Genomic DNA, 12,420 nt, shown 5'->3' with positions numbered 1-12,420 from the left:
CTTTAAACCAGGTGAGTTTTACTTTGTCATGACTTCAACTTCAACATGACTTCAACTTGTGTAGTTCCATCAGTGTATTTTGTTTAACTGTTTTACTTTCACTAATAATCAACAAAAACCTATTTCCACATCTACTGGAGCCCCCCCCCCCCCTTCCAAAAACAAAAAAGCAAAATCATCCTTTAATTAGATGTTTTGGTATGAAAACTATTCTGATAAATCATAACAGTCAAAACTCTGACAGTCTGAATAATTTCTGCTTTAAAGGTCACAAAGAGACATTATTATTATTATTATTATCATCATTACTCACAAAATTACTTTCAATATAAAATTGAAATGTATGGAAAGATTGTCCAAGAGCGCAGATGGTGGTAAAATTAACAAATATAATTGTTTTTTTTAAAAAAAAAAAAAAAACCCTAATAAAAGAATGTTTATTATGTTCTTGTTTTACAAAGGAGTATTCTTAATTTAAAAAAAAAAAAAAGTGGGGGGGGGGGGGGGGGAACTTGACTGATCAGTCTCTCTGCGATCGACTGGTTTGGACACCTGCCATTGACCATTTTCTGTTATCAATTATCAGGCCTGGATTAAACGAGGAAGCAGACGCTCTCGCAGCTGAACAGAGCTAGCAAGGCAAAGGTAGCAGGTCCAAAAAAAGCAAAATAGCGGGTTGACTCTCTATGCCGACACGCTGACAGTTTCAGAAATCGCCTCGTTGTTCCAGGTTTGTGCTCATGCAGGAGGACAACCGGAGCCATGTTGACTGAGCTGCTTGAATTTGGAGGCTCTTTCTTCCTCCAGGCTGAAGATGATGGTATCGGTGGGACTCGCTAGTTTCGCCTGAGCTCCTTTCAGCACCGCCGCCGCCTCATAAGTTGGTTGTTGTTGGAAACCGAGCTCGAGGTAAATGATCTCCTTCGTATTTAGTAGCTAGTGTTAGCAAGGCTGACATGCCGGTGTCGTGCTGCTATTGTACAGCACAGCGCTCTCCCACCGGCACAGGACTTGAGTTAACTTTCCGGTTTGACCGCATCTCGCAGGCCACAGCAGTTAGCCCGGATTTCCCTCCTTATGGTCACGATAAAGAAATCGATTTTAATAGATTAATCAGAAATAAGTAGTCCTCATGAAAGCTACCAACATATCGTAACCCTTGGAAGGAATCCACCTGAACGCTAGGTTTGTTCATTCATCAACTCGCATAAAGGAGTTGAGACTGTAAGCGTGGGTTATGGGAGATCCTCCATATAACTAAAGCGCACAAGAATAGGTTAGTGGAGAAATTCGCTCTTTCCAATAACGCTTGGATGATGGGTTTCTCTCACAGGTCTCAGGAATAGACCCCGGAAAAGCCAACAAAAGCGTCTCTGAAAACGTGGTTGGTCATAACGAGGCAGACTATCTACAAATTGAACAAATCAAGCACTGGTGTTAATCTCACTAAAGCAGTTAATTTTCTCAAGGGGGTCACAGAAGAAACAGGGACTGCTGTGGAGGGTTACACTAATACGCTTATTGAGAGATACAATTAATATTGAGCAAAACTGAGTTCAGCTTGATGAACTCAACAAAGAGTAAAAATCTCTCCAAGTATCAGAATTTTTGTTCATTCAAAACACCAAATAAGAGTAGTATTAATGGAAGGAAGCATTTTAGTGTGTTTCAGGTTTGCAATGACTTCTGAGATTATGTTTTGTGGACAGATGACAAAGAAGTCCATTTTTCTATTTAAAACACACAACTCTGTATTTGTGAATTTTAGAACAGTACTGTCTACCAGCTCTAAAACTGAAAGAGTGGTGGACGGATTGTGGTTTGGGGCTGCTTTGCTATCTCAGGAGTAGAGTGCCACAACTACAAAGTGACCAAAGTGCACAAGTAAATCGACAACACGATAGTTTAAAAAGAAAAAAAATTCATGTTTTTGGAATAGTCATGTCAGAGTCCTAACCTTAACACAACTGCTTAAGGTTGATGCATGATGGAAAATGTTGAAAATCCTCTATAAAGCCTAAAAAGATCTGATGTACGTTTTTGCTAAAAGAGATTCTAAGATATAGGAAACTCGAGGCCTGTTACTTTTCTCAGCTTGGACTTTTTGTAAGACTTTTTTTTTGTGTTATCAGTTTATGTTTGTCTTTATTTGTAAGAAGATGAAATTTCAGTAATTCAAAAGGGTTTACAAAATTTCTATTGTTGAAGCTCTAGACAGTTGGTAATATTATCACAGCAGATGCATTTTTGCTTTCGAAGTTACTCAACACCTGAATCCTGCTTGTCGTCTGTCCCTCATTCTGTCCAGGGATGGCTTTGCACAGTACTGGATCATTCCAAGACCCCTCACAGGGCACAGGGGATCGGGGGGAGCTGGTGCACACATTGTCTAAAGAAGCCCCTGGGTCTTCAGATGCCTCTGAGTTGGGAAGCCCTCGCAGTACACCAAACTTTGACCTCCTCAACATGGTTTTGTCCTATAAGAGGATGGCTCTATATCTAGAACCGGTTACAGATACAGTGGAGCTCATTCGCTTCCTGCTCGGGTGTGTATTTGTGCTTTCTGTACCCTGTATGAATATCACATAACTGCTTTTTCATAGTAATCACAGAGCTACATATTTATATTGCAGTATTCATTATGATCTTTTTTTTTAATCTCTCAGGTGGAAGATGCCACTGTGTTCTCTGCTTGTTTGTATTTTCCTCAATGTCTTCTTCTGCACAGTTAATGAAGGTAGGAGGAACCATTACACAGCCTTATTCAGCCTTATTGTTGCCCTTTGAATAATTTACTATGTTGTTTTTTTCTGTCTCCCTCTTCTGACATCAGTTGGTTGGTTCACTGTGAGTTTAGCAGCAGTATCTTTGCCGGCTGCCCTGGGTTACCTGCAGGACAGGTGTAGGGGCAGAGCCTCAGACGATGAGCTTCAGAAGCGTCGCTTTCATGCTGTGTATCGCAGAGACTTGCAGATCATTCATCTCACCAAACAGGAGGCCATGTTGGAAGTCAAAGACCTGTAAGGCAAATTATGCATTTAATGTCTTAAACTATTAGCATGTAGCGTCCAATCTAAAAAAATGAAGTCAGTGTGGAGCTGCTTTAAACCTGCTTTCGTTTAAAAGGCCAGCAGAGACAACCTGTGGTTGTCAAAAACAAAGTCCAGAGCCCTCAGCTCACTTGATCCATGCCCATAGTATACTTGTTACTAGTATGTTTAGAGTCTGAGACACTTCTTTCAGGTTTTACTGAATCCAACATTATGTTCATTTTGTAAATTATGGTCCCCCGTAATGTGCAGAAAGAAGTTAAGCAGAGTATGCTTTCAATGTTTGATGCACTCTATACTTATAAACTCTGGTTTCAAAAAGCTAAGGTCCCAATTGGAAGGTTTAGAGACCTTTAGGTGACCCCCTGGCAACCACTGGTCGCTAGGGGGGAAAAAAGTATATTCCCTTGCTGATTTGTGAGCAATTGCTTGAGGTTGCTGGCAGTCACTAGGTGAAATTGGTTGTAGAGAGGTTTACAGCGATGCATCAAAAACCTCTTTTCAATTGCTTTGGTTATTAGCAGGTTGCCATGGTTGCCTGTAGTTGACATGGAAGATGTCAGCAAACACTTGGCTCGTGTTTGGAGGAAAAACCTTTGAGGAAATGCTTAGTTGTCCTGTAGAGTTGTTAACTTTACATTTATAAAATGTAATGCATCCCACAATTGTTGATCGGAGTGAAACTGTCATTATTTCCAAACTATTATAAACTTGAATGTGTCTCTCATCACACAATATTGACTTAGAGTCCTACCTGCTACCGGCATATTCATTGTTTCATACGATTTTAAAATATCCAATTTAAAGATTAAGTTTCAGGCAAACACTGATAAAGAAGATGGAGGAAGTCAGTTTCTTCTTCCTTTTTTATTTTTATTTTTTAAGCAGTTTATAAACTGTAGCTATCGGTGCATTTCTGAGTATTTGTTCATGGTATGTATTTGCAAATCGATTGAAATGTATTTGTTCACCCTTTATTTGTGGGTCTCATTTGCCTTCACCAGGTTGAAGCAGCTGGATGACATGCTGTCCTCTGCCTGTCAGTCAGCAGAAGCTGCTTATAAAGTCTTGTACTGGGATAATCACACCAAGTCATCAAGGTCTGCATCTGTGGTCTCTCTCTTTTACACACACGCACATTCTTTTTGCTTATAGCTGAGTCATTATTGCTCAACAGCCGGCGCTCATGATAACATCAGTTCAGCTCATGCATGTGAATGAAATGTATATGTTTTAACAAGCTCTACTGTACTGATCTCTTCTGTTGTTGCCGATAGTAACAAGATATTCAGATGTGTGTCAGTAGTCACGGTTTAAAATGTCAAATGTGAACTTAACAAAGAATTCTGTTGCTGATCAATCGCTCACATAGTTTTAATGTGACTTCTCAAAATGTTCCACCTCCAGGTTCTATGGAGGGATATTAATCGTGGTGTGTCTACTCTATGTTGCTCCGGTGGCCTGGGTGCTAGCTGGACTCAACAGTGTCATGTTTCTGTGGAACAGAGACTTCTGCAGAGGTTAGTTTGGAAAAGGCTGAAAAATAAAACTAACACTGAAGCGTTAAAAACTGCAGATCTTCAAACGGCCTCTAGAGCCTGGCTCTAAAAACAGTAATAAAATACAATAGTAGTACATGGTCATTCCATACAATACATTCTCATTTAATTATGGTTAAAAAGTAAGATGGTGACTGAATTTGAGACTTTAAAAAGGGTAGTCCACAATCCAGTGAACGACCTTTAGGTGGCTACATCCATCTTTATAAATGCAGTCGATGGTCTGTTAATCTGTTTCAGTTTTATTAGAGCTTAAGAAACTGTTCCACATGAGCAAGACACAGACTTCAGAAGGGGCGTGTGAAGAACAAGAACAAGGCAATTTATTGGAGAGGACCCCCACACCAACCAGTCTAGAGGTGAGAGACAGAAGCACGGAGGACAAAAGTTTATACGGTCTGATACGACTTACACTGAAGGATTATTTGCTGTGATTTATATTAAAACCAAATACAGCTGAAAGCTTCTTACACTGAGAGCATGGGATAAACAGTCCATCCATCATTTTCCTTTCATGCCCTCTGTGTCTTTCTGTGTTAGGATTTTTACTCCAGCAAAGTCACGGACTGGGGATCACATTGATCTGTGGAATTCCAGAGTGAAAACTTCACCCGTTACATTCATGTGTGATCCCGATTTCAGATCTCTTGACCATACCACAGTTTAACAGCTGTCCTGGGTGCTCACTCTGGGATCAGCTGTGTTTCAGGAGTTAAGTAAACAAGTGCTCAGATGTTGTTTTGTGTTTTGTCACAACAGGATCTGTCCCCTGGCAGTGTAGAAGAAGCTGAGGAAGCTGAGCCTGATGATGAATTTAAAGATGCCATTGAGGTAAACGGAACACTTACACTTTAGGATGTTCTTTTAAATTACATTTGTATGTTACTTCTATGCAGTTGTAATTCTCAGATGTCTGCAGTATTATAACTTCTTCCTTATAATGTCTAATGTGATGTCCAATTTCATAAATCTTTCTAGTTTAAGTAATCATAAAATATGTTTCTGTAGTATTTTAATTTGTTTTCTTGCCAAAGTTATACTAGAAAAAATGGTTACTGCCATTTATTGTCTGGCCAAGTTGGAAGCAGTGAATTTATGGTAAATGGCCTGTATTTATATAGCGCTTTACTAGTCCCTAAGGACCCCAAAGCGCTTTACATATCCAGTCATCCACCCATTCACGCACACATTCACACACTGGTGATGGCAAGCTACATTGTAGCCACAGCCACCCTGGGGCGCACTGACAGAGGCGAGGCTGCCGGACACTGGCGCCACCGGGCCCTCTGACCACCACCAGTAAGCAACGGGTGAAGTGTCTTGCCCAAGGACACAACGACCAAGACTGTCCAAGCCGGGGCTCGAACCGGCAACCTTCCGATTACAAGGCGAACTCCCAACTCTTGTAGCTGATTTGACCCAGATTTACACTCATAGGTGGAGCAAAAAGGCCAAGTGTGTTCCACTTGGTTCACCCTGACAGCAACCGAAATGGTGTAAAGAATGGGAGAAGTTTTATCTTTCATTCCTTTCTTCTTTTGCTGAGATAAGTAATTTCTACTGAAATCTTCAGTAAACTGGAGTCATTCATTAGCTTAACTTTTCATGTAATATATAGATGTAGGGGGAAACAAATTTGGATGGTGAATTCTATAAATTTTTGTCTTGCAAAATAATAAAAAAAATTAAGAAGTTCAGTTTGAGCTTGCCGGTAACTGTTAGGGAGGAGGAAGCCTTTGTTGCTGACATACCTCCTGTCTTTATTAGTGTTTTTTCCCTCTGCTATCCTCCTAACTCAGGAAAATTCAGTTTCAACACAGGTAAGTGTTCTCTCCTTTGTTGAGAGGAGGCTAGTTCGTCATGGCCTTTTCTTTAGTTCTTGCTTTGCTTTTTGAAGCGCAGTTTTAGGTGTGGTCACGGATAGTAACACTGAATATTAGTACTTTTAGGTAACGTTTTTCTCATCTCTTGTTTTGTTGCCTGACAAGGAAACCCCATTGGTTTTGGTGGTAAGTGATTTCACTGTTCATCCCTACTGCCAGTCCATCCATCCATCCATCCATTCACCTTGGCAGGAGTTGTGTGGCAGCAATAATGCTATAAATAACATGCCCATAATTGTTGCCTCCAGTGGTTCCATTACACAGAATATTTGTATCATTATTATTCAGCATGATCACCATCATGCTTTACGCAACAAACAAATCTTTACTATATTAAATCCCCAGACTGAACGAATTCTATCAACAGAATGTGAATAATTGCCTGTGACTTTCTGTCCAAAATATTTTAAGAGAAATCAGCTGAACACTAGCTCCAGGGTGTTCTTTTGTGTAACACCAGTCTGCACGACAAGACTCAGTCAAGAATGAGTAGCGATGAACCTTTTATTTTAAAAACACACATTGTTATTCATAATAGGGGAAATGGGGTTAGAGCTAAAAAGAAATGTCTTTTAAAACGTTTAAAGAACAGAAGCAAAGACCCAAAAACGTTTCAGGACTGGTAAAATGCTGCCCCCTTGTGGTGAGGGATTTAGTTAAACACCAAAAGTGCGTTTAAAATCTATTAGCTCTTGTGACATAAAACTTTAAATAAAAAAAATATGTTGTCAAATTTAGTGGCCAATATTAGTCAACAAGGTCCATTACACCTGACTTATCTGTACATGAATTTGTTCATCAAATAAATGGATACACTTATTTGCTAAAATCCTAAACTGTTCCATTAACTGCAGGGAAGAAAGAAGTTATCCTCCTCTCTCCAAGTCTTTATTTTTTGCTGAAGTTGGATACGTGTTATTCTTATTAAAGAATAGTTTTATATTCTTTAACAAGAAAAGCTTTTAACACATGACAACTAATATCTTCATTCTGTTTGTCCTCCTACACTCTGTTCATTTGGTTCTGTGTCATTGCTGTCACTCAGTGTAGTGGATCACATTTGTAGTGGAGTAGGTTGTGCTAACCTTACTTGGTAGCCCTTGGTTCACAGACAGTTGGTACCTTTATCACATCCTAGTTATATTGAATATTAAGAGTTAAGAGAGATTAACAACATTTAATTTCTTTAATATTTCTGCTTTTGCTCTTATGGAGGTTGCGGTCCTCATGTTTGGCAGATAAATTAAGTACAGCAAGTGCGTGAATGCATGTTCTTTGAAATGTATTCTCCACCTTCATAATCATCCTAGTAGTCGTAGTTGTTGTGATCATCATGCTTAGCTTATTCATCAAACAGCTATTAGTCAGACTACCTGATTTATTTTTAATTCTAGTTTCTCCTCTGTTAATGTTTAATTTGTTTCCTGGCTTCTTTACACTTCAAAAGCTTAGACGTTATATTAAAAAAAACCATTTGTTTTTTCTATGTATCTCACTCCTCTTCGTCTCCCTAAGGAGGATGATGATGGATCCCTTGGAGCTCCCGAGTATGACACTATCTCTGAAAATGGTCTTCTAAGCCGAAATGAACCAATACGCAGCAAAGTGTCTAAACTGACAGAGAAACTGCGTAAACGCTATCCCGCAACCGTCACAGGTCAGCGAATCCTCCACTGATTTCAACCCTCTTATTTATAGCTCGGTGATGACACGGTAGATTTTCTAAGACTTACAGCTCTATTCTTGGCTGTTTCTTTCTGTCTCCAAAGGCAACTGTTCGAGCTGCAATGCCGTCTTCTCAGTTCTGAAGAAAAGGGTGAGACTGAAACCTTGTGGCAAGAATTTGGGATATATTTAGGCATCACGTCGTCATCATGGTTAATTTTATCCTATTTTTCTGTTGGGATGAGCTCTAACCCACTGTCTGTTTTTATTGCAGAGAAACTGCAGTAACTGTGGCAACAGCTTCTGCTCTCGATGCTGTTCCTTTAAGGTGCTGAAATCTGTTATGGGGGCAACAGGTGAGAAGCAGTATCGTTAAAATATTTGCATCATATCACACAATTCTGTTTCTGTTAGTTTTATTCATCTGTTCTTTGAGTTAAAGCCGCTGTCTTTTATTATTTCATCCTCAGCTCCAGAAGCACAGAGAGAGACAGTGTTTGTTTGTGCTGCCTGTAATTCCACTCTCATCAAACCACAGTGAGATGGCATGTTGGTTATATCTCCCAACGGTCAGCAAGTGTTCTCTCACTGTTTGGCCCTGAGCCCTATATTGGACCCTGACGTACATGCCTTTGTGTTCATGTTAAGGCTCTTCTGTCAAGAAACATCCCATGTGGAGCTCCTACACTCCTTTGCCTTTATCAGTTCCTCGTTAGCTTCTCTTGTTGCTTATGGGATTTCTACTATTCCTGTTGTTGGATTTTTCTTTTTTTGTGCTATCAGTGAAGGACTGGATCTTATCACTCAATGAGACTCAGCACAGTACACAGTGGCTCTAAAATCAAAGGACCTATTTACAGTCTTTCTGAGAAGGACCAATATATGCACAGTGATAACCACGACTCAGCTAGTAGTGATTGGTGGTTAAAATAAGTGAACAGGGTTACAGCGGTTTTGCTTTACAATCTTTGCCTCACAATAACGGTGATGGCTCGTGAATTTTGATATCTTAAGGACTGTTTGGCAGATTAATGACAATGTAATGCTGAAGGACCTTTCTGTAAGAACATAAGGCATCAAATCTGCCGTTCAGACTGATGAATATGATGTGGGAAAATGCTTAAGTTGTGCTTAAGCTTGTTCAAAAGTACAAGATAATGCTGAAGGACCTTGACATCCATCTGTCACCAATATGATATGATGAATTGTGGGTTTGTCCGAGATTCTGAAGGGAAGTTTGAGTTCTGAGTCACACCGGGCCACAGCCACAGTAAGCCACCTCTGGCCCCAAGAGAATGTGCGTTCCCCGACTGTTTGTGAAGAGTTGCTGGAGGTTTCTGGCTCTTGTTAAGTAAAGTTGCAAAGAGAGCATTGCAAAAAAAACTTGTGATTGCTTCTGTTGCGGGCAGATTGCTGCGGGCACTAGTAGTGTGCGAGGAAGATGCCAACTTGTTTGGAGACATTTATCATTTTAGTCTCTGAGCTGTAGTAAAAGTTGAAAAAGAACAGTGCAAACTGGAAAAAGAGAACATTTGCCTTCATAGTACAAGTTGTGCCTTACTGGAACAAACACATTTTAAAAGGGTCACCTTTCACTTTGAAGCCGAATGTTCTCCATCTCCGGTTTCTGTCACACCTTTACAGTTTTGCTGCTGTTGGCGAGTAGTTTGCGATTGTTTTCACTCCAGTCTCCTATCAACCAGTCATCTCACAGAGCTTTGACTGTTCATCATGTCTGAGTGAATAGGGCTTTAGCAGTCAATATCAGAGTGTCTGCCAGCACCTGCTTACTAACTGATTGGCACATGCACGACAGATAGTTTGCTCACATAAGATCATTTTTGAGCAAATGCTATCCTGGTAATCCTGGTCTGGAAAACTCACTGTGATTAGATTTGTCTTTTTCAGTTGATTTTCCTACCAGAGGAAGCAGATGCAGAAAAGCATAAAAAATTGAAAATGCAAAGCAAAGTCTCACACAGCATGGTTTTGTTGAAGGCAGGGTCTGAGCCGTTTTCGAAGTTGAGCAGACCAGTTCACTCTTGTAATAATCTAATTGCTGCTGCATTTCAGTTGTCATGGTTTCCTACGTGGGCGTGTCAAACAAGCTTTATTGTATTACAGCAGCACGTCCAAAGGTCCTTTGAGTCCATGTTTTTCGTCTGACTGGATCGAGTCGACCCAACTGGATAAAAATAATTTGAGTGGACCGAAGAACCCACTAAAACTGTTACCAGAACTTCACACTCTTGCAAGCAGGACTTGACTTGAAGAACTCATGTGAGGCACTGAAACCCAATATGTGGATCCTGGTGGCAACATTGTTTTAATCATGTTTCAGACACAGATGATTGTAACTGTTTGCTTTGCTTTTACTGTAATCATATATAAGCTTACTGTAAATAGTTCTAATTGTTCTATGTATGATATATTTAATTTAAAACTCCTGAAAGTGCGAGTTATTATTTGACCGAATGATTAATTATGTATATACTGCCCAGGATTTTAAAGATTAAATTATGCCGTTATTAAAATAAACAATGTAAAGATTTACAGCTGTGGTCAGTTTACATACACTCATTGTGAGCTTGCATGTCATAGTAACTTTTGAATTTTCACAATTTCTTTGAACTGTTCTTATCCCTTTTCTGACACGTTTAATTTTATTTTGAATTTTCTCTAATCCACACAGGGTCAAAATTTTATGCAAGGGCTCAAATATATGCACACGCTCCGTTAAATGTTTCAATAAATGGTGCTGAAGGTTCTACAGTGTGGTGGCGAGGCCAAGGTCTCTTAATTTCTCAAGAGTGATTGTGAATGACTACAGCTGCTAGCTTCTCTTTGCTGCCATGGTGGAGTGACCAATACTGCAATTGGAAAGTGCAAGAAACTCAGTGAAGCCTTAAATTAGAACTGGAGATTTACACAAACTGGAAAGGCCTCTTGGAGCCGTTTCTAAACAGCTGTATTCAAAGATAATCAGTTCAAACAAACTTAACAATTGGACGTATCACTACTTTTCCAAGGTCTACAAGAGACCAAAATAGTCACCCTCAGGTGAGAGAAAATTGGTTAGAATTGCTGTTAACTGGAAACTGGTGGAACACCAGAGCCACTGTCCACAGTGAAGCAACTTCTACAATGGACTGAGAATGTACCAAAAGCCCTGGTCTAAAATTATAACTTTTAAGCTCGACTGGAATTTTCACCTGCCCACAGTGACAAGCCAGATGCCTTCTGGAGAAAAGTAATATGATCAGATGAGACAAAGATTGAGGTATTTGCTTATTTATAAGGGGCATGTTTAAAGGAGCAGAAAGGTGAGGCTTTCATCCCAAAGAACACAATGCCACCTCTCAAGCACGCTTGTGGAAGCATCATTGTCTGTTTTGATGCTAATGGCATTGATGCATTGCACAAGATTGATGGAGTAATGAAAGAGAAGGACTACCTCCAAATTCTTCAACTTGACTTCACATCAACAGCTAAAGGGTTGAAAATTGTACACAGTCAAATATTCCAACAGGACAATGATCCCAATCAAAGCCCTGAACTCAACCTTACTGAAAATATGTAGACTATGCTTAAAAGCCGAGTTGGTGCCAGAAAATCAACCAATTTAAATGATCTCTACCAATTCTGCCAAGAACTATCCAGCCAAGATTATGCCAGAAGAATAAAAGAACCTTCTCGAGGTGCAACTTGCTAAGAGACATTTAGCCAAATAAAAATGTGGGTCTATGTGTATATTTGTGGCTACATGTATCACTTTGACCCTGTGCAGATGAGAGAAAATCAAAAATAAATTAGGACTTGTTTTTACAAGTTGTTGAAGATGTATGCTGTATGATCATTCCACTCTGGAAAAAAGAATAGTTCGGTCATTGAAATCAATTAAAAGCTCAAAATGAGCATGGCACTCGTGGCCATGATGAGCGTAACCACAGCAGCAATTAAAGTGACAGGTGGTAAGTATGTTCCTTTTGGCATGGGAATCATTTTATTAGCAACTAAAAGGCATTGTCATTTCAAAGCACAGTTGTACCACACTTTAAAAAAAGCATCAGAAATTTATTTTTTTTTCAAAACAGCTTCATTTGATTGATTTATTCCATTTAGAAATAAAAGTTTGAATTCCTTCATTTAAAATTTGGTGTTTAACTTTTAACTAATTTATTCAAGTATCAACATTTTCAGTGATATGCTGGTGATAGATCCTCAAAGTTGGTTTTACAAATATTTGTCTGAACTAGTGGATTA

General features: G+C 39.5%; 1 protein-coding gene across 6 annotated transcripts; it reads left to right on the top strand.

Annotated features, from left to right (window-relative positions):
* The first annotated feature begins 537 nt into the window (after positions 1-537).
* Positions 538-10,710, top strand: zfyve27 (zinc finger, FYVE domain containing 27). Of its 6 annotated transcripts, XM_076885117.1 has the most exons (15): positions 538-645; positions 731-909; positions 2,309-2,546; positions 2,667-2,737; positions 2,834-3,020; positions 4,055-4,150; positions 4,458-4,570; positions 4,850-4,968; positions 5,369-5,440; positions 6,409-6,429; positions 6,598-6,618; positions 8,008-8,149; positions 8,262-8,308; positions 8,432-8,513; positions 8,628-10,710. In XM_076885117.1, the coding sequence occupies exons 3-15, from the start codon at positions 2,311-2,313 to the stop codon at positions 8,696-8,698; spliced, it is 1,278 nt and encodes a 425-aa protein (XP_076741232.1). In that variant the 5' UTR covers positions 538-645; positions 731-909; positions 2,309-2,310; the 3' UTR covers positions 8,699-10,710. The 6 variants fall into 6 exon arrangements, with proteins under 6 accessions (XP_076741232.1, XP_076741233.1, XP_004539114.1 ...); XM_076885118.1 differs by having other exon boundaries at positions 572-909; positions 8,011-8,149; XM_004539057.4 differs by lacking the exon at positions 6,409-6,429 and having other exon boundaries at positions 573-909; positions 8,011-8,149.
* The last annotated feature ends 1,710 nt before the right edge of the window (positions 10,711-12,420 follow it).

The sequence above is a fragment of the Maylandia zebra genome, linkage group LG6 (assembly GCF_041146795.1).
Source record: "Maylandia zebra isolate NMK-2024a linkage group LG6, Mzebra_GT3a, whole genome shotgun sequence".
Taxonomy (NCBI): Eukaryota; Metazoa; Chordata; class Actinopteri; order Cichliformes; family Cichlidae; genus Maylandia; species Maylandia zebra.
The sequence above is the reverse complement of the archived record's forward strand: the minus strand, read 5'-3'. Positions and strand labels throughout refer to the sequence as shown.

Excerpts from the sequence above, each read along its gene's own strand:
- zfyve27 (XM_076885117.1), top strand. The coding sequence starts at position 2,311 with ATGGCTTTGCACAGTACTGGATCATTCCAAGACCCCTCACAGGGCACA. Across the intron at positions 4,969-5,368 it reads CCACACCAACCAGTCTAGAG|GATCTGTCCCCTGGCAGTGT; the intron begins GTGAGAGACAGA and ends TTGTCACAACAG. Across the intron at positions 6,619-8,007 it reads AAACCCCATTGGTTTTGGTG|GAGGATGATGATGGATCCCT; the intron begins GTAAGTGATTTC and ends CGTCTCCCTAAG.